The sequence below is a fragment of the Leopardus geoffroyi genome, chromosome B1 (assembly GCF_018350155.1).
Source record: "Leopardus geoffroyi isolate Oge1 chromosome B1, O.geoffroyi_Oge1_pat1.0, whole genome shotgun sequence".
NCBI classification, from domain to species: Eukaryota; Metazoa; Chordata; class Mammalia; order Carnivora; family Felidae; genus Leopardus; species Leopardus geoffroyi.
Window position 1 is genome coordinate 6,712,351 of NC_059327.1, and position 21,627 is coordinate 6,733,977.

At 42.1% G+C, this 21,627-nt stretch overlaps 1 protein-coding gene across 7 annotated transcripts in view; it reads left to right on the forward strand.

Moving 5' to 3' along the window:
• LOC123584344 (zinc finger protein 705A-like) overlaps positions 1–20,955 on the forward strand; it is a 33,162-nt gene extending 12,207 nt beyond the window's left edge. The window contains exons 1-6 of one of the 7 annotated variants that reach the window (XM_045452192.1): positions 418–540; positions 7,062–7,147; positions 8,431–8,557; positions 9,735–9,830; positions 10,106–10,173; positions 20,595–20,755. In XM_045452192.1, coding sequence (XP_045308148.1) covers positions 7,136–7,147; positions 8,431–8,557; positions 9,735–9,830; positions 10,106–10,173; positions 20,595–20,600 — 309 coding nt within the window. In that variant the 5' untranslated portion in view covers positions 418–540; positions 7,062–7,135 and the 3' untranslated portion in view covers positions 20,601–20,755. Of the gene's footprint in view, positions 1–417; positions 541–1,018; positions 1,467–2,551; positions 2,603–4,003; positions 4,323–7,061; positions 7,148–8,430; positions 8,558–9,734; positions 9,831–10,105; positions 10,174–20,594 lie in introns of those variants that run through there. The other 6 variants (XM_045452163.1, XM_045452143.1, XM_045452166.1 and 3 more) reach the window with 6 other exon arrangements.
• Positions 20,956–21,627: the final 672 nt, after the last annotated feature.

Consider the following 21,627-nt stretch of genomic DNA (forward strand, 5'->3'; position numbering starts at 1 on the left):
CCTGGGCAGGGTCCTAAGTCCTACTGATTAGGAACAGATCTGAGGATCAGAAACGGTCCTCTGCCCACGGGCCCTCCCGCTTTGGGGCATCCCCACATGTCTGCACGTGCCTTGCCTTTTCCGTGTCTGGGTCTCAGGATCACCACAACCAAAAACATTCCTGTCTCAATCTCAGTGGGCGTCAGCCTATAGGGTCTTCAGCCTATCGAGTAGGTAGGAGCCACCCCTGCTCTCTGGGACTCCACTTAACTCTGCTATCCTATTCTCACCCTGCACACATCAGAAGAATTTTCACTTGAACTTGGGAGATCCCTTGGCCCCTCCATCCAAACACCCTAATGACCGATCCCTCTTCCATTGTGCGCTGCACCCTGAAGGCCGGCAGGGGGCGCGCCGACCCGCCGCCTTGGGCCAGCGTGGAACGCATGCGCGTGGCGCCCCTTGCCCTCGACGCTGCGTCCGCACGAGAGCTCAGAGACGCGTTCCCTCTGGGGCGACGGAGGAGGCGACGCCACGGAGGACGAGAGCCCCGTATCTGCCGTGAGTGATGTCCCTGTGCGGCCGCTGCGGCAAGTGTCTCTGAAAAAGCTCGCTGTTGCCCGCCCCGCGTGTCTCCCTTCCTCTTCCCTTTCCCGTGGAGGCTTTTCCCAGGGCCTGTTTGCCGGGCGGGCCCGTCCATCCGGGGCCTGTGGGGTCGAAATCGCAGCATGCTGTGGGCGGGTGCAGGGCTTCGGGATTGCCTCGGGGGGTGTGGGGGGCCCCGGTGCGGCTCCGGGGAGGGGGAAACCGCGTGGGCCGTGGGGAGAGGACGGAACAAAATGTCGGGGCGTTCGACGGAGGCCGGGGCACGAGAGGCGCCTGGGGAGGGCGCGTCCGGCCGCGGGCGGGTGGGGCGCCGTGTGGGTGGCCGCGTGAGGCTGTGTTGGGTGCCGTGTGCGGCTGCATGGGGTGCTGCGTGCGACGCTGCACTGGCCTTCGTTCACTGGGGGGGGGGGGGGGGGGGGGGCGGTTTGTGGTAGAAAGTGAAAGTGTCATAGTTTGAAAAGTACCGAAATGTAGAAAGGTCGGTGTGTTAAAACGCACGACTGTTATTTTAAATGTCAGTATTTTGTCCACAGCCGGGTGAGAATTGATGATAATTGGACTTTCCAGGCCCTCAAGGAAGTTGCCGTGTCTGTATTTTAAAACAACGCCCTTAAAACAGCTTATCCCGTATCCGGGGTGAGGTCTTGCCACGACTGAGGTTTTCTCGTGACCCGGCAGCAGTCGTAGATCGTTTTAAGTAAAAGTCGGGTCACCGAAACGTCTTTTGTAGGACCTCACTGTGACACGTGGATCTGAAATAAGCCTAGGACCCTGGCGAATTTATACAATATTTCCAAAAAGACAAGGAAGGAAAATACGGATTTTGAAAGGAAAGGTTGTCCTCAGAATGAAAATAGGACGCCTACCATCTCTTCAGAATGGTTTGTTCTACTTTATTGCAGAGATATTCTGAGACCTCTGAATTCTAAATTTTATTTTTTTTAAAAAAAAATCCGTTGAAACGCATTGCGCTTCTACTCCCATCTCTTCTAAATTGTGGCTCAGTTATCCCGATAGGTCCTAGTATTTTTAAACATTTTGTAGTATCGACTTACAGTCCTTAAGACATAGCTAAATAGCCTCAGAGAGCTGCACGTTGGGTTGGTTTTCTCTTCCTTTGTATTAAAATATGCACCCTTGGCATGGAAGGCCTTAAAAAAATATGCACTTAGTGAACCCTCAAAATGTTCTGATTCTTGAATATATCAGAGGTGTGAGAATAAACACGTCGCACGCCCGCCCCCCATTTTAATTTCAGAAATGTCCCCAGTGTGCTTCTCAGTTTTTGAAAATAAGTTCAAATCAGGCAGCAGGAGACCAGCTGCCAGCTCAGAAAGGTGCTCTAGAAAGGCAATAATGCTGTACTTGCAAAAGTGCCTCTTAACCTGTTTGACCTCGTGGGTGGCGCTCAGTTACGAAGGTGACAGGAGCGGGTTCCTCAATTAGCTACTTACCACAACAGTTTATGGGTCAGCCGTGCATCCCCGAGCCCAGGGAGTGGGGTGTCCCCCGGGTGCCAAAGACAGCCACGAAAGGTCTGCAGTCTAGCTTTTGAGGTGAAAAGGGGCTTTCCAGGCTCAAAAATAGGGCCTGTTCTGACTAGTAAGGGGACAACAAGGTTTCACTCTAGGTTTAGGAATGTAACTAAGGACAAAGAAATATAGATGAGCCAAGGCTAGAACTCATTTCCTGCCTTCCTCTCAGACTTCTTTTTTTACTTGATAGAGTAACAATATATTGATTTCAGGTATACAGCATAATTTGATATTTGTATATATTGCAAAATGATCACAGAGTTACAGATTTTTTCTTTAAAAAAATTTTTTTTAATGTTTATTCATTTTTTGAGAGACAGCATGTGAGCAGGGGAGGGGCGGAGAGAGAAGGAGACACAGAATCTGAAGCAGGCTCCAGGCTCCGAGCTGTCAGCCCAGAGCTGGACGCAGGGCTTGAACTCACGAGCCATGAGATCATGACCTGAGCGGAAGCCGGACGCTTGACGGACTGAGACACCCAGGTGCCCCCAGATTTTTTTCTTATAACGAGGACTTTTAAGATCTGTTCTTAGCAACTTCCAAATGTGTAATACAACATTATTAACTATAGTCACCATGGTGTATATTTCATCCCCATTACTTATTTCCTTTATAACTGGAATTTTGTGCCTTTGACAAGCTTCACCCACTTTGCCCACTCCTACCCCCTGCCTCTAACCACAACCAATCTGTTCTCTGTGTCTATGGGTTTGGGTTGTTTTTTGTTTGTTTGTTTTGTTGTTGTTGTTTTGTTTTGTTTTGTTTTTTAAGATTCCATGTATAAGCAAGGTCTGTCTTTCTTTGTCTGACTTACTCCACTTAGTATAATGCTGGTAAGGTTCATCTACATTGTCCCAGATGGCAAGATTTCCTTTTTGTTAATGGCTGAATGGTATTCCATTGTGTGTATCTATACTGCATTTTCTTTATCATCCATTCACCCATGGGTAGACACTAAGTTTGCTTCTATGGCTTGGTTATTGTAAATAATGCTGCAGTGAACATGAGGGTGGCATATATCTTTTTGAGTTAGTGTTTTTGTTTCCCTCATGTAAAATACTCAGAAGTAGAATTGCCACATTGAAGCCCTAGAATTATTTTGGTAGGCTAAACCCACTGGTGAATGCTGATTATCTTGCTGTAAACTTCCCTGTAGCGCTTGCCAGAACAGGCCCAAACCCACAATGTAGTGAGGCCTTTCAGTGCCTTTAGAACACAAACAGCGTTTAAGAATCACTCGGTTTTTCATAACTGTATCTAAATTATTTAATTAATTAGAGGGGAAATTTTTTTTTGTTAAACTAGTTATTCTTTGGTGATATTTATTTTGATTAACATCCAAGGTAAACAAGGTCTGTCCCTTGCATCGTAAATATGATGAAGTTACCAACTATGTCAAAGTGAGTCCACAAATAAATATATGTCTATTCCTAAAGTAAGTGAAGTTCTGAGCTTGGGTCTGTGGTGATGGCATACTCAGTAGCCACACAATATCCCAGGTTTTCCATGTACTTAGGTTCTGGTGAGTTTTGAAGAAAAATTTCCCCCATCAGATCCAATCTCCTTTATTTTGCCATAATTATTAACTATGAATGTGATTGTTTATAATGACAGGGGCCATTTGTAGTACCACGTCTGAGGGTAGGTTAGGTGATGAGGACATGGAATTTCTGTTTATTTATGATTCACAAATCATAGTCAAAGAGACCCTTGCTTAAAATGCTGCGGGTGATTTTTCTGCAGGTAATTTTGGCAATGAAGAAAGGAGCAAATAAATAAATGAATGCATAGTAAGAAATTAATGAGTAACCTGAAGGAAGCAAAGTCAGGTTCTACTCAAGGCAGCAAGACTACCTAAGGAACTTAGGTAGTAGTTTAAAGAAGGGATCTCTGAAGAAATGGCATTTAATCTCAGATTGAAACCTAGCGAGTATGAAGTGACCATATATATGTAGATACCAGAGTAGAAATGAAAGATAACAGTGCTCAGTGTAGAGATGACAGCAGTGCTTAGCTGTGCGGTTCTGAGAAGTGGTGTCAAAGATTAATCCTTGGATATCTGGTGGATTTGTTATTGGACTCGGAAGACTAGAAGACAGATTTTTATTGTGGAAGAGTTGATGGCTTCATTTCAAAATCTGTTTCCTTTTACGTGCGTACAGTACAGGCAGGTGGGGATTACAGCCCAGCAGTGGAGTCTGGGTATGTTTTTAGTTTTCAGTTTAGAAATAACCATGGGAGAAATTGAAGCAAGTGAAAGAGTGTTGTGAGATTTCCAAGACAGTATTGTAAGAGGAGAGAAAGGGGGTAGAATTGAACCTGGGGATATTTCAACACTGTTGTTGAAGAAACACCTTGCAGAGGACTTCTGGGAGGAGTGCCTAGACTGTTTTAAAGGCAGTTAGGAATCTGAATTGTCAAAAAAGCCTAGAAAAAGAAAGTTCCCAAACAGAGGTCACGTGCCAGTACTGCTTTGATTCCAAGTAAAAGGCTGAGAAACACTCACTGGATTTAATCATGGGGGAATAACTGATCTTAACAAGATCGATTAACTTGGAAATCAGAACTAATTTTTGTGATTCAAAGTGAGAGAATGTGAAGAAATTGTTACCAAATATTTAATATTTCTTCAGGTTCATTTTGAAGGGAAAAGGTCGTGTATCAGCAGCTAGATATAAATTGGTTTAGATGTTTTTCTTTGACGAATGGTGAGACTAAATGAGTTTAAGGAGATAGATGGGGAAGTGATGAAGGGGTTACTGGTAAAAGAAATTTGGTTTATAATCAAGAACATAAAATATTTGAGGAAGTAGGAAAGAAGGGGATGCAATTGGAGAAGTTGGATTTAATGAGGAATAGCGATGACTTTTCAGTTTTTACAAGACTGGAAATACTGACGGGTTGGGAATCAGGAAATAATTGTAGGTTTCTTGCCAGTGAGCTGAAATATTTCTTCAAATTATCTGTTTCATTTCTGCAGTAGGAAATGAAACCATTTTTGAAAACTAAGGAAAAAGGTGAGATTTTTTTTGTGAGATTAGAAAAGCACAGGTAATATTAACACATTCATGAAGCATGGCAGAGCAATTGTTAAGCCAAAGTCAGGTGCTAGATATTTAGAAAAAGCTTTTGGCAGATTTGTGACACTGTATTTAGACCAGCCCAGTACCTCGTTCTGATCTGTGACAGATGCAGCCATGGGACTATGAGATATTGGAGTCATCTGCAATTGGAGTTTTGAGTAGTAGATGTTGGAAAGAACTAAAGGGCATTTGAATTGTTGGTCTTGGTGTGTGTATGTTGGAATGAGTAAGTGTATGTTCCGCTGATCAATACAAATTAGAGGTGGAGGCTAATTTTGGAAATTAGGGTCACTAAGATGGAGGTTCCCATGTAGTAGGACATCCTGGGCATGGGGAGAAATTATGTGAACAAGTTGAAAGGAGGAGGTTTTGAGAGAAGAGTCTGGTCATTGATCTGACCGGTGACATACGTAGGTAAAACTGGTCCCGGTGTCCTTCAAGATGAAATTCTTTAGTTATTTCACATTCACATATAGAGTTAATTTTAAATTCTAGCTGTCAATTTGTATCCATGTAGTTTTGTCCTATAAATAAAATTTTTTGAATCTAGTGCATATAACTCATTAAGTGTATAAGTAATCTGTAAAGGCAGAGTTATTGTTGAGTATTAAGTTCAATGTATGTAAGCAGATATATGTAAATTCCACTCACAGAGTCTCTTTTTTTTTCAATATATGAAATTTATTGTCAAATTGGTTTCCATACAATACCCAGTGCTCATCCCAAAAGGTGCTCTCCTCAATGCCCATCACTCATCCTCCCCTCCCTCCCACCCCCCATCAACCCTCAGTTTGTTCTCAGTTTTTAAGAGTCTCTTATGCTTTGGCACAAGAGTCTCAATTAATACAGGTAGATGTTTTCTCTTTCCAGGTCCTCACGGTCAGTGGGTTTTAATCATATCCTTTGCCGGACGTGTTGTGAATGTGGATGCAGTATATTTAGTTATAAACATTGTTTTAGGTAGCACTTTAGATATGACAAATTCTTTTATATACTTAAGTCATGAAATGCAGACATAATCTTGTTGATAAAAATAACTAGAACTCCAGGCCCCAAGAAGTCAATAAGATACCTCTAAAACTAAACCCCTCAGTCTATATTTTATGAGCCTATCTGGTCTGTGGGGATTGTGCAGCAATCCGTAGCGTGTAGCATTGTGACATATATACTTCTGCTTCTTTCCTGTGCAAGGGGTTGTATGTGCTAGACTTGCATGATAGCAGAGTCACTGAACACTTGAACAAGGGTTGGGTCATTGAAGTGTTCCAGCCAAACTTTAAAGAGATTCCATGGTTGCTTCGCCACATGTCCAAGGCCATGAGTGATACAGGTGGGTTGAGGCACTAACACTGCCTGAAACCCACATGTGGAGGAGCCAAGGTGACTGAGGGAGAGTATAGGGCCCTCGTGAGCTGAGATGGGTGTTAGAAAACAATGTTAGTGGACCTCACCAAGAATGATAAAATATGAAATTCCAAAATGGTGTCCTTAGTTCTGGATACAAGAACCTCCATGTGACAGGAGTCAGAATCTCCTAGGATTTTGGTACCAGAGATGTAATTAAGACCTCTGAGTATCAAGTCTAATTAAACTAGAAACCCCTATGCTTTTGCTATCTCTATAACGGGGATATTAATAGTTTCTTTATTGTTGACTTTATTATTGACTTCTTATTGTTGATTCTTGGAGAGGAGAGCCCCCTTCCCTGTTTGTCCTTGTTTACTATGCAGGTACATGTGAGTTGAACCGGGTTGGGGGAGGGGGAAGTCGTTACCGTGTGAAGATTTGCATTTGCAAGATGGGCATACCTAGGAGTATTGGAAAAGACAAGTCTCGTGGGTGCTTTCTCTTTCCTCAGCTTTGTCTGCTTAGTTACTGGACTGTCCCTTGGCGAGAATACGCAGGAAGAGAGGAGCGACTGAGTTCTAGACCATGCAACCACAGGTGAGTAGGACTTGTTCTTCCTTCTCATGGACACCTGTTTTTCCAGGGGATGAGCAGATTTCTCTCCATGGCTTGGATCTTCTGTGTGCCCCCACCCCATGTCAGTCACACTTCAGGACTCAGAGAGGCTTGTGGCAGGTCCAGGTTTGATCAAGAAATAATCCCCTACCCAGTATTGCACTACCGTATTCCATTCCCCATCCCCTTAAGTATGTCCTTGCAGAAAAGTTGTTTCTTCTCATCCATCACATGGCCTCAGTTGAGAAGTGACTCACTCATTAAGTGTGTTAGTGTCTGCAGTGGGCTTAGGCATGTGGTGATACAGGTGATAGAAATGAGAATGAGCAAAAGTTTACAGGCCTGTAGAGAGGCAGGTGTTTCTTCAGGGGAGTTCATCCATCCAGGGTTTCAGATACTGCAGAGCAGGGCTCTGCAGCATTGACACTGGGGGTGGGAGGCAAGAGAGCTATGAGCAATCATTTATTTATTTTCCCCAATTTTAAACTTACTAAAGGTTTTCTAGACTCTGCTTGAGCATTTTAATAATTTAAGCATAGAAAAATTTTCCTTACCACTTTTTTTTCCAAACCAATTTCCCTCTTTGAAATTAAACTTTGTTCAAATTTGAAAACAAATTTCTGGCGAAAATTTTCCTAATTTGGGTTGTGCATTGAGAGGGATTATAATAGAACTAAACCTAGGGTCCTGTAGCAAATTTTGCAGGACTAGAAAGATCAGGTTCAATCGAGAGGCTTCCCTTACCCATTAGCATTTAGACGGGATGATGTTACAGGAGGGATAGTGATAACCAAGGCTCGGAGGTCCCAGAGAAGATCGAAGTGCACAGCCTTACCACAGGAGGGTCAGGGTAGGACATTCCTTATGTACAGCAGTCTTAGGTCCCTTGGGGTTTTGCTTATGAACTGTCTGTCTTCTGCCTTCTCAGGAGCATGTGGGTTGCGTAGGGATGAGAGAGGCCACACTTGCTTGTCCAAATTCTGTTAGAAGCCCCATTCAGTCCTGCAGAAAGTTGGGCACTATTGTGTCCAGGTTATTTCCACTGCACCTCATGAGACACTCATTTGTAATGAAGCTATGTTTACAAAGTGTGAGTGTGTGTGAAAGACACATGACGAGGCAGCATAGAGAAACATGTGACTAGAACCCCAGGCAGATTTTGACGTTTCTGTGTATACAGCCACTCATCTCCGGCACCGTCATGTCCAGCATACTCCCCTGATAGGGGAGGCCCTGGCTGCACCAAAATGTCTCTGATGTTTTAGGAATCTGTGACCTTCAAGGATATAGCTGTAGACTTCACCCAGGAAGAGTGGGCCCTGCTGGACGCATCCCAGAGGAAGCTGTACAGAGATGTGATGCTGGAGAACATCGGTCTTCTGGTGTCTGTGGGTGAGTCTGTCAACACTGATAAATTTATTCAGCAAGTATCCAGCTTTCACTTAATCCCTCTGCTCTCAGCCCTCATTCAGATTCTTTCATGGTTCTTAACACTATTTGAACGTAATTTGTGTTTTCTTATACTTACCTACACCTATTTTGTCACCCCAAAAGAATATAGTTTTCCTGACCCCTCTTTTGTGCCTTTCTTGCTTCTAGGTCTGTAATGCCCAGGACTCTGCTGGGAATTCAATGAATGTTTTAAGTGAATGAAAGCACTAAATATTACTAAATAACTGTTTTCTATATGGTCAACTGGTAGTTAAAAATCCATTTGTGGAAATTATACCTATTACTTATTTTTTTAATGTTTATTTTTGAGAGAGAGAGCAGGCAGGGGAGGGGCAGAGAGAGGAGGGCACAGAGGAGCCAAAGTGGGCTCTGAGCTGTCAGCATAGATCCCGATGTGGGGCTTGAACTCACAAACCATGAGATCATGACCTGAGTTAAGTCAGACACTTAACCAACTGAGCCACTCAGGTGCCCGATGTTTTATTAGCCTTTTACCTATTTTCAGAGAGAAATTAAGTTGTTCTGGTGAAGCTTCTGTGTACTTGTTTTATTTATTTTTAATTTACTTATTTAAATTCAAGTTAATTAACATACAGTGTAATACTAGTTTCAGGAGTAGAACCCAGTTTTTCATCACTTACATACAACAGTGCTCATCCCAACAAGTGCCCTCCTCAATGCGCATTACCCATTGAGTCTACCACCACCCCCCCCCCCCACTCTCCTCCAGCAACTCTGTTTGTTTCCTGTATTTAAGAGTCTCTTATAGTTTACCTCCTTCTCTGTTTTTATCTTATTTTTCAAAGTTAATTTAACTCTACTGTGGGAACATGTAATTTCTCCTTTGTTGAAAAACACTAAAGATTCTTCACTCTGTCTTTGATCTTGGTCCTGCAAATCAGCAACAAGAAAATCTCCCTGTGTTGGCATGGTGTCACGATGTTCTTCTTGCTCTGGTGAAGGACCTTAGTATTTTCAGTGTTCAAGGTACTCTTCCTTGGGCTCTCCTTTGTTGTTCACCTTGTTCTTCCTTGGTATCCTGTCCTGAAATTAAAGATCATTCATGTTTCTCTGTGCAGGATCTAAAATCGGTATGTCTTTTACTCCCCACAAACAGGGTATCAAGTTTGCAAATCAGATGTGATTTCCCAGTTGCAGCAAGGAGTGGAGCTGTGGAGGGAAGGGAGAGGATTTCTCCAAGGCGCGATTCCAGGTGAGCTCCAGGCTTGTGTGTGCTCAGCCCTGGGAAGATCCTGATACAGGGAGAGCAGGACAGGGAAATGTCAACAGCAGACATCTTATGTCCTGAAAACACTTGATAGTTTTCACTTACCTGAAATGCCTTTCAACTCACTGATATATTCCTTCTTTTCACATTTTTCCCCTGTGGAAGAGTCAGTATTTGAAACATACACAGGCCTTGCATGTTTTCAACAGTTTTCTTCCTCTAAGGCACACTAGCAGTTCATTTTATTTACATTATTTTAGACAGAAAAAGTAGCCTTATGAGGCAAGAAGATGTCTGCAGAAAGGACCCATCTAAGTGCATGTCAGTGGTAAGTTTCAAGGGGGTGAACCCCCCCTGCACATTAATGATATGGGACTGACAGATTTTAGAGTGCAGCACACAACTGTGATTTGAGTAAATGCTGCCCAGCAGAGAGCTTTGGGTAGTTTGAAATTAGGGAAAAAATTAAGGTATTGCTCAAAGACACCACATGAGTTCTTCTAAAAGGACAAACATAAACATGGTTCATGCATCTAGTCTTTGAAACTAATGAAATCTTTCAAATAAATCTGATATCTCTGCAGTTGAGATGTTATGAAAAAGGAAATCTCTTTGTATTGCAGAAAATAATAGGCATTGCATGTATAACTAACACAGGGAAGATTTTAACAGGAGATTTTCACTGCATGGTCAAAGTAGGAGTCGTGTGTAGAGAAAAGAGTTAACGAGTGTATGTGAGAAATTCTTTAACAGCCTCTCATCTTCGAACAGCGGAGATTTCACACTAAAAAGGATACCTATGAATATGATGAATGTGGGGAAGTTTTCCCTTACAGATCCATGGTGACTCAGTATGTGCTAAATCACATGGTGGTGTGTGGGGAGGGGGGAGCCCTATAAATGTAAGGAATGTGGGAAGGAATTCTGCCAGAGGACTCTGCTTTCTATGCACAAAAGGACACACACTGGAGACAAACCCTACAAGTGTAATGAATGTGGGAAATGCTTCAGCCAGAAGGCTAAGTTTGACTCACACCAAAGAAATCCACACAGGAAAGAAACCTTATACATGTAAAGAATGTGGGAAAGGGTTCCATTGGATCACTTCACTTTATATACACCAGAGAACCCACAGAGGAGAGAAGCCCGATAAATACAACAAATATAGGAAACACTCCAGCCAGAATGCTAACTTCTATTCACACAAAACAAGTCACAGGGGAGAGAAAACCCACATCTGTGATAAATGTGGAAAAAGTTTCTATCATCCTTCCTCCTTCAGTCAACATAAAAGAAGTCAAACTGAAGAGAAATAATAGGAATTTTTTCGTCAAAATTGTCACCTTAAACAGCATGAGTAATTTTACACCAGAGAGGAGCCCTGTGTATGAAATGAATGTGGCCAAAGTCTAGGTAAACGTCTTACCCTTTAGTTAAAATAATCACATAGAATGGAAAAGCCTTCATCAGTGTCTGACCTCGGTTTGCATGAAAGAACCCGTATGATAAATGTGAGGCAGGACTGCCTTTGTACTCCACTCTAAGCACCCCAGAGAGCTCACAGAGGGAGAACTGTATGCACGCAGTCACTGTGCCTTCACAACGTGCCATCACGCGCAGTCTGTTCTTTAAGCGCCGTGAGCAAATGCTATGGCAGAGACTACAAAAAAACTCTACCTAGAGAAGCCTAGAACCCACACTTCATCAGAGTATTCAGACCTTTGCCAGATGGCCTATTACAAACAATGTAAGATGAAAATAGAGATTTCTGTTGTGATCCAGGAATGTTTAATGAAGAATTTGTAACAATAAAAATTAAATCCTTTCAATAGATCAGTACTTGAAATTAGTAAAAATTGTTCCTCAAAAGGCTAATATGTTGTTCACTTCATCTTTTTATGCAGCTTTCACCATAATTACAGACATGAGTCAATCATAAAATAACCTAAATACGCTGAAAGATCATAATAAAAAATAATGTGATTGACATGTATCAGTGTTGAGGGGCATTCACTTTCGAATGTCCCCTCTCTATAAAGAGAATTTTCCTTTTATTCTTCTTTTCTAATCTTATACTCTAATAAACTTTTGCCTGCTGCTCAAAAATAAATCCAGGTTTAAAAATACATGTACATGGTAAAAATTAATACACACATGCAAGAATAAACATTTGGTTTGTGAATAAAGTCCAGTGTTAAAACAGTACTCCTCTTTTTAAAATGTCCAACCTGTCCACACTTTCCTACTTGCACAGCCACAGTCATTCTTACCTCGAACACGACAGAGGAGGAGAGAGTGGGGATGTGAGGCCAGGAGACCAGGGCCCGATCAGGGTAGGATAAACATGGGCAGAGGGAGAAGTGAGTACAAGTGGGTGAGGAGGCAGCTGTAGGTGCATGGCTGGCATCTGAGGTGCCAGGTGATGTTGGAGCAGGGTAGATTGAAGGGAGCATTTGGTGGCCTTAGGTGTTGACGAAAGCAGAAAAGAGGGAAAGGCGTAAAAGCCAAGTTACTGAATGAGGATGCACAAGAGGGAATCTCCAGGTAGACTCAAGGTCATAGGCCAAGCCACTGGAAGTGACCAGAGCAGCGCTTTGGGACAGGTATTGGTGATCCACGGTGGGCACAGGTCTCAGAAAGAGGGTCCAGGTAGGGAGGGTTAATGTAGGTTAAAGGATAGGATGGAGGAGTATGGGGTACACTGAGGGGAAATAGGGGTCCAGCTCTGAGGTGAGGGATTGGGACCATGGTAGATGGTCTGGGTGGAATCGAAGTCTTTTTCTTCTCTCCCAGCACTTTCTGCTAAACCCCCAAGCAGTTATTCCTTATATATTACAGCCTCAGACTCTCTGGGTTGGAAGAGGATCAACAGTAATTTTGAGGCAGTATTCAAAGTCTTGCCCCCAAGATTATACCCGCTAGTGTTCCCACCTGTATAATTTCTTTCCTTTGCTTCTGTTCTGGACCTTTGAATGTGATAGAATATCATTCTCATCATGTGGCAGTGGGGAAGAGGTTTTGCAGATGTGGTTGTCGAATTGGTTGTCTATAAGGTGATCCCAAGGACGTTTTTCCTGAATAAGCATAACCTAATCAGGTGAGCCTTTTTGAAGAAGATCTGCAGGTCAGAAACAGCATGTCAGAGAGACGTGAAGCCAGAGACAGTCTGCTGCTGGTCTTGAAAAAGTGAAGGGAGGATAATTAATAAAAGTAAAATATAGGGAGTGGAGAGGAATATCGAGGAAGTGGGAGGAGGAGGAAGACACTTCTGAGAACACTTCTGTTTGGAAGCTTGGTTTGGGAACGTTTGCTGTACTAGCAAGGAAATTAAGTGAAAAGGATGAGTGGGGAAAAATTGGAAAACAAACGAGCCTAACTTTTTATCAAATAACTACCATAATCACAGAAAATAAATTAAAAAAATACCCAAATTCAAGTAATTTTTGAGCACAGTGTTTTTATACACTCAAGTGAAATACAACAAGACTTGCGAATTATTCTTAATGCCTACTTGATTTGATTATTTTTTTCAGTGGTGTGAGTGTAGCAGTTTTTAAAGTTTTTATTTTTAATGTATGACTGAGTATGCGATTAAATATATTTAGGTGTTTTTCAGCCAAAAGTTTACCTGGTAATAGAAAATGGAGATACAGATACTTGAGAAAGGAGAAGATAAGTTTCAGGGCATTTGGATTGGAATTAGACATAATTAGCATGAATTGACAATCTGCGTTCTTGTGCATGTGTGCAGACATGTGTCCTGTGCCCTGAAAGGGCCTAGAAGTAGGGAGGGACACCTCAGTTGCAATGACAAATATCACTCAATTACTGGTTTCTAAATTTCCTTCTCGCTAATTGGAGCTAGGCTTTCTTGGAGAAGGGGTTGATTGAGGTGGGCAAATGCAAGATTGGTATTGAGTAGAGAAAGTACAGATGAGTCTAAGGTATCTTTTGCTGGAAAGTAAGGAGGTGCAAAAGGAGAGTGGACAGGTGAAAAGGAAATAGGGGGCAGATTGAAGGGGCTCCTATGGCCACATTTGGGACAACCGTATCATCAAAATAAAAAATAAAAATAATGAATTTTTTTAGCACAATGAAAGATTAACATATTCATACACATATACATACGTGTCTTCACATGTGGCAGGAAGTGAAACATCACAGTAGAATACTGGCTAAAAAATGCAGAGGGAACAGTAGGAAAAACACCACTTGAAACTACCTTAGTGAAAAAGGTTAATGTTAGGTAAATACTTTAAGCATGTAACTGAAACATCGATGAAAAATAATTGACATCATAATGAAAAACATTGACATCATGTGGTTCCTGGTGTAAATCACTGAGAAAGACTAAACGTCACTTGTGGAGTGTTCCTAAAAAATGAAAACAAAAAGAATAATACCACGTAAACTAAATCCCACCATTAGAACACAGAAGGAAACACCGTTTTGGGGAATTCTGGTGAACAAGTGGCTCATACTCTACACAATGAGTTTCACAGAAGACAAAGCTGAGGAAAGTAGCAAGCTAAGACAGCTAAAAGCAATGCATGAGCCAGAACTGAATCCTAGAGAGCAGAAAATTAATAACATTTATGTTAGTACCAAAAGAATGGAATGCTTAAAATACATTTAACACAGGTAGATCTGTACTCAAAATATTTTGAAAGAAATGAAATAGACCATAAAAAAAGGAAATATTTAAATGGCCTAAATGAAAGTGATTATGGGTTGGAAGATTTAATATCAGATGGCAGATTCAGTGTAATCTTTATCACAGTTGCAGCTGACCATGAAATGCACGTGGAGATCCAAGGACCCAGAAAAAGCAGCCTTGAAAGAAAAAAAAAATTAGAGTGTTCACACGTCCCACTTTCACATCTTACCACAAAGAGACATTAATCAAGACTCTATTGCTGGAGTATGAATAGACTTCTAGATTAATGGGCTAGAATCAAGAGTTCAGAAGTAAATCCTCACATTTATAGTCAATTTATTTTTGATAGGGGTTCCAACAATATAGTTATTTTCATAAACGGTCCTGGAGTAACTGGACATCCACATACAAAGAAAAGAAATTGTACTCCTACCTAATATGCAAAAAAAAAAAAAAAAAGCCCTCAAATGGGTAAAATAGCTAAATATAAGAGCTAATATCACAAAACTCTTAGAAGAAAACAAAGACATAAAAATTTGTGTTCTTGGGAGCACGTGGCGGGCTCAGAAGAGCATGTGACTTGATCTCAAGGTCATGAGTTTGAGCCCCACAATGGGTGTAGAGATGACTTAAAAAAAAATAAACTTAAAAATACATATATTTGTGTTCTCAGATTAGGCAGTATCATAAGCATGTGCAACCAAATAAAACTGATAAATTGGACTTCATCAAAATGAAAATGTGCTTCAAAGGACGCTAATAAAGTTGAAAGACATCCCACACAAGGGGAGAAAATTAGTTGCAAATCAGAGATCTGAAGAGGGAGTAGTATCCAGAATGCATAAAGAATTTATACAACTCAAAAATTGTCTAGAAATAAAAATTAAAAATGGGCAAAAAACTTGAATAGATCTTTTGCAAGGAAGATATAAAAGCAACCAGTAGGAATAACAAGATCCTCAAAGTCAATGGTCATTAGGGAAATGCAAATCAAAACTGTAAAGGGATAGCACCGCACTGCCACTAGGATGGTTCATGCAAAGACGGTGGAAAGTGAGAGGATATGGAACATTGAACTCTCATCCTTTCCAAATGGGAATGTCACATGGTGCAGCTGATTTGGAATGCAGCCTGGCTGTCCTTCGAGAAGATAGAGCTACCATATACTCAGCATTTCAGCTTCTGCTGACCTATCCATAAATGAGAACATAGGTTCGTGCAAAAATGTACGTGTGAGTGTTCTTAGCAGTTTTCATAATAGCTGAAAAGTGGAAACAACCTAAATGCCCATAAGTTGAATGAAAAAGCAAAACGTGCCATACTTGAACAGTGGAATGTTGCTCAGCTATTTGAGAAAGGATGAAATGCTAAATACATTTACACTGATGAACCTTGAAAGCTTTCTATTAAGTGAAAGAGGACAGACAGGAAAGATACTTCTCATTTAAATCTGTTTATGTGAAATACCCAGAGGAGGCAGGTCCACGGAAACAAAGTGGAGTAGTGGTTGCCAGTGACAGGGAGGAGGGGGGATGGAGAGAGTCTGCTAGTGAGGATGGGGATTCTTGGCAGATGATAAAAATGTTTTGTAATTAGTGGTGATGGCTTCACAGCTTAGTGAATATGCTAAAAGAAAGTCACAGTTTAAAGGGTGAATTATATGGAACGTGAATCGTATCCCAGTTGAAAAGGATGACACCAGTTACAGAACCCGAATCCTGGGGTGACCTGTGACCTGGGAGACGAGAGAGCTCAGCAGGACCCAGAGCATCCCCGCGGCTGCCGACAAAGCAGTGGGCGCTGAGGAACCTGAGGGCAGCAGGCTTGGCCCCTGTGCACCTGGCCTTGCCCTCCCCATCTTGGGAGTTTGCTCCAGCGCTCCCGGAAGAGTTCCTTCTCTCCTTGAAGTCATCGCATCGGACTTTCCTTTGGGGCTCCTCCTCAGGAATGAGAGGGGTGAGTAAAACAGGAGCAACCCTGAACTCCTTTCGCTGGCCTGTTTCCTTTAGGTGTTGGCCAGAGGGGGACTCAGCACCAGAGAGCAAGGTCGTAATACCAGGATGTGTGGGATTTGGCGGGAAGATGCTTAAGAGACTGGCATCTTTTGTGTGCATGGCTACCAAATGTAGCGGCAGTCATGACACACCTTTCGGCTGTTCTCTCGTGGAAGGTGCACCTTGAATTCTGCAGAGATGTGATGCGGGTGAAAGCGGAGCCTGTGGAACAGCCTGATAGAAATTTGACTCACTGACCCATCCGTCACCTCAGCCAAGAGCATCTGCCTCGCGGTTCCCATTCTTGGCTCTGTGAGAATCCCATCCCAGACTCCACAGCTGCAGATGGGGTTGTCGCACACTTGAGGTCAGGCAGGAAACCTAACAGAGGACCATGGGTGGGGAGTGAAGACCCACGGGCAGAGGCCACAGCCTTGCAAGAGCTCAGTTTCTTCCGGGTCTCCTGACACCGTGATACCCCTTCATCTGCCTCACTGAGTAGTGCCTTGATGGATGGGGACCTGTGGCACACACACGGCCGTGAACACCTTTTCTTTGCTCCTGTCGCTCCAGGGCTCCAACTAATGATGGCAAATTCTCCATTCCACGTTTTTGCGCCGCTGCTCACGCACACGCCCACAACCAGCAGCTTATCGTGGCCCCACGACGGCTGGCAGTCTTTGTGCCAGTCCTCATGGGGGGCATTCCGCTCAGCTTACTGACCGTGCATTGTGGTAGTGTGTTTAAACATTGAGAACACAGATCCGGGTTTGTAAAATAAAGTGTGTATGCCTTTACGCACATGCAGATGTTCATACTTTATACACAGCTGTCAGTGACCTCCAGCTAAAGACTGCCCGAAACGTGCCTGCGATTGAACAAAAATTGGATTTGTTACTCCTTTCATTTAGAGACAAGTTTCAAAATGGAACTTTGGAAATTCTCAATAAGAAGGTCTTAGAACGAGCTGATTTTCACTTGTGTTAGTTGATTTCAGGGGGCAGTTAAAAGTTAGAAGAAGATCTAGATATTTTCTGTCAGCAGGGATAATTGTTTAACTGGTGTCTTATGAAACCTTCTCTCTCTGGAGGTATGAATAGAATAAGACTACAGCTGTATCTTGTAAAGAAGCAGCGATCACTTATATAGGCTGAGAGAGGGAAGGAGTTGGTATTTTGTGGCTTGGATGATGTCTCTAGTTTGTGTCTGGACATGACAGCTGGGTGGAATTGTCTTCCTCTTGATCTGTCATCAAGGTTTGTCACACAACGGCCTGAAATGATGTTGCTGTTCTGCGCAATTGGTTATGTTCACCAGGAGCACACCACGACCTGGCTGAGGGTCCAGACCAGTCTGGGGATGGCATGGTTTGCTTCCTGCTCGCACAATTTAGAGAGAAGCAGGGGCAGAGGTGAGCTGGAACATTCAGGCTATTCGTTCTGGACTCTAGGTCTCTGGTAAAAACAAGTGGAATAAAACCTGACAGAAGATGATGGAGCCATGTAAGCTTGACTGAAGGGTAGGGGAGCTGGCCTTGGGGTAACAGTGACCTTCAGCAAAGGGATGAGCCAGTGTCCAGGCAGCCAGTGAGCCGTGGTCTGTTCTCCTTAGGGATGATCCCTCCCTGGTGGCCCTCAACTTCCCTTGCGTCAAGAACACATGTTTGAGAGGTGCCTGGGGGGCTCAGCCTGTTAAACGTCCGACTGCGGCTCAGGTCATCATCTCCTGGTGCGTTAGTTCTAGCCCTGCGTCCGGCTGTGTGCTGACAGCTCAGAGCCTGGAGCCTGCTTCGGGTTCTGTGTGTCCTCTCTCTGCCCCTCCCCCACTCGTGCTCTGTCTCTCTTTCTCTCAAAAATAAATAAAAACATTAAAAATTGTTTTAAAAAAGAGCACATGTTTGCTCCTGCCTTCCAGCTCTGCTCTGCCAGCTCTGTGCACCAGCTCAGTCCCGAACAACTGCCTGAAATGCCGGTGCTGTGGGATTTAAGGCTGGTGTTACGACTTTGTCACTGCCAGATGCCAGCTTGGAGAGGGTGGGAAGTAGAAAGGCTGAGCAGTGAGCCACACTCAGTGTGTCACAGTGCCCCCCCCCATGTCACATTTGAGAATATTCCAAATAGTAAGTGAATTGATAAAGATTTCTTCCATGAAAATCATTTTGTATGGAACATTCATGACAGTGAAAAGTAGTCAAAATAAAAACTAAAAACCTTGGCTTTTACTCTGAAAATTGATGGGTAAACTATACATGATGTAACAGAATGAAAGGACACTGCATGTCGGCCCTGACTGGAGAGGGCAGAGGAGCCGCTGTGCTCGTGGGCATGTCCACGTCACGTACCTGGGATGCTAGGTTGACTTGGGAGTCACTCTCCTCTGAGCTTGCTGGGCTGAGTCTCCTACAGAAAAGTCTCTAGGATTTACATTTATCTCCACGAAACTAGTTTTTCTCCTGCATTTTGGGGCTCAGTGGCAATTTTCTCCTCTAGACAGACCTCCTTTCTATTTCCCAGACTCCTCTGGCTTTTTAATTTGATTCAGGAGAATAACAAGGGGAAGATATGAGTAAGTACTAAATCCTGTTGAATGATCACTCTAGCATAATACAGGAACACAATGGTATTTTGTTATTGCCACTATTGTATAGGAATTACCATATTTTAAAAACATATTAAAACTTGATGTTGGAAATCTATTACATCTTGGTTTTTAGAGAACTAGGGTAATGTAAAAATATAGACGAGTCTCTTAACTTATGCGTGATGTATATTGCTGGTTCATATGAAATATGGAGATTCTTGTGTTCCAGTCATGCAGAGAGTGAAATAATTCTGTTTTAAGCTCTATCTTAGGGTCTGTCATCTAGCCACATTTCATGCTGGGCTCACTCACACACTGCAGAACTGTGAATGTTCAGAGGAAACTTTTCTAAAACAATTAAAATGGCATAATTGTATAAATTACATTGAGATGCAAGCAATTATGAAATATGAAATTAGTATAAACACAGCAAATATTTTTTGGCATAGGCTGAATGTTTTCGATTAAAATAGTTTAGTGGGTAGTTACTTGAATATTCAAATAAACTGCTCTTTAGCAGAAAATGATATATTTACAGTATGCCATAGTGCAAACCACTTAACACTTCATGTGAGAACATGAATCAATATTAGGGATTCTTCATTAATGTAAAGTGAATAATAATGATTTTATTATGTGGAAAATGAAAGGACATTAAAATATAACTTCCTGGTATTCCTTTTTTTTTTTTTTTTGAAAATACACAATTTTTAAAAATTTGATCAGCACAGAGGATTTTTAGGGCAGTGAAAATATTCTGAATGATGTTGTATGATGGATCTATGTCATTATACACTTGTCCAAACCCATAGAATGTACAACCAAGAGTGACCGTGAGGTAAACTGTGGACTCTGGGTGATGATGTGTCACTGTAGGGCTATCCTTGGTAAAAAACAAAAGACATACCCCTCTGGCAAATGGTGTTGATAAGGGGGGGGGGGGGGGGGGCGGGTGCTGTGCATGTATAGAGTCAGGCAATAGATGAAAAATATCTGTACCTTTCTCTCAGTTTTGTGGTAAACCTAAAACTTCTCTAAACAAATACTTAAAAAAAAAATCATTAACTGGAAAATGCCAACACTTTAAACATTGTTTTCTTTGTTGGCCAAACAATACCTCACACAACTTCTATATAAATATTTCTGGGAAACTTAGAAAACATTCCGTTAAAATTTTATTGACATTAAGTATTATATCAGACTAATAAGTTAGTAATGTAGAATATATTAGTAGTACTTCATAATTTGGTATTAATAAGGTATAATTACTTTCAGGAATTACTGCATAATTCAGTATTAGTAGTCTAAGCACAGATTATATAAATAATTCTATTGATATTGATACTTATACCCTTAGACTATTTCATTATAATTTAAACATAATGTTTTCATTAATTTATCATTAATGTTGCAGTTATTATTTTATTATTTAAAGTAGCTTTTCCATTTTAATATTGGATGTTGTATCACAGTTACTTCTATCAAAGTCTTCTCATTGGTTTCTCTTTTGAATTTCAGACATGATTGCGGTCAGCCTATCATTGAATCCCGCTGTTCTGAAATCTAAGGGTTCTCACTGCCTGGGTGCTGCAGGAAGAAATGTAACTTTTTCACCTCAGTCATAATTTGATAATTTGATTTCTAATGTTTTAATTAAAATAATTTTTAAAATGTGAAAATCCCTAAATTTTCACTAAATGCAGTGCAGATTGGTACAGATCAACTACAGTTCTTTTCGTTTAATCCAGAGTTTTCAGAACTCTTCCGTCTATATGTGGTCATGAGTCAACAGTTGGTGACCTTTCTCTGGGCTGCAGTTTTCCCCAAAGAAGAGCTGCACAGTTTGGCTTTAGGAACTAATAAACTGAGTTAGAGCTACCTTTGCATTTTATTTATTTATTTATTTATTTATTTATTTAAAAAAAAAATTTTTTTTTCAATGTTTATTTATTTTTGGGACAGAGAGAGACAGAGCATGAATGGGGGAGGGGCAGAGAGAGAGGGAGACACAGAATCGGAAACAGGCTCCAGGCTCTGAGCCATCAGCCCAGAGCCTGACGCGGGGCTCGAACTCACGGACCGCGAGATCGTGACCTGGCTGAAGTCGGACGCTTAACCGACTGCGCCACCCAGGCGCCCCTACCTTTGCATTTTAAATGTAGTGATATTAATCAGTTCAGCACAGTGATCACCCAGAGATTGCTTTCCTCCGCGGAAAAGACTAGAAACTTGGTGATCATTCTCCTTGCCGTAGTTCAGGCTGATGTACTCAGAGAACTAGGACTGGGCTGGGTATGGTGACAGGGAGGGTCAGTGAGCAGTGGGTAAGGGAAACTCATGTCCTCAAATGGCTTTCTCTTGGAGCTGGGAACTCCGGAACCAGTTCTGGAGATGGTTCCACATTCAACATCTTCTGTGCTTCAGAGTCTCCAGGTCTTACACTTGTCCTGCAGAGGAAGTCCTCAAAGGATTTGAGCACCTGTTTTCTTATTTGGGAGGTTTGGTCCGTGTGCAACTATAGTGTCACGAGACACCAGTGGGGTAAAGAAAC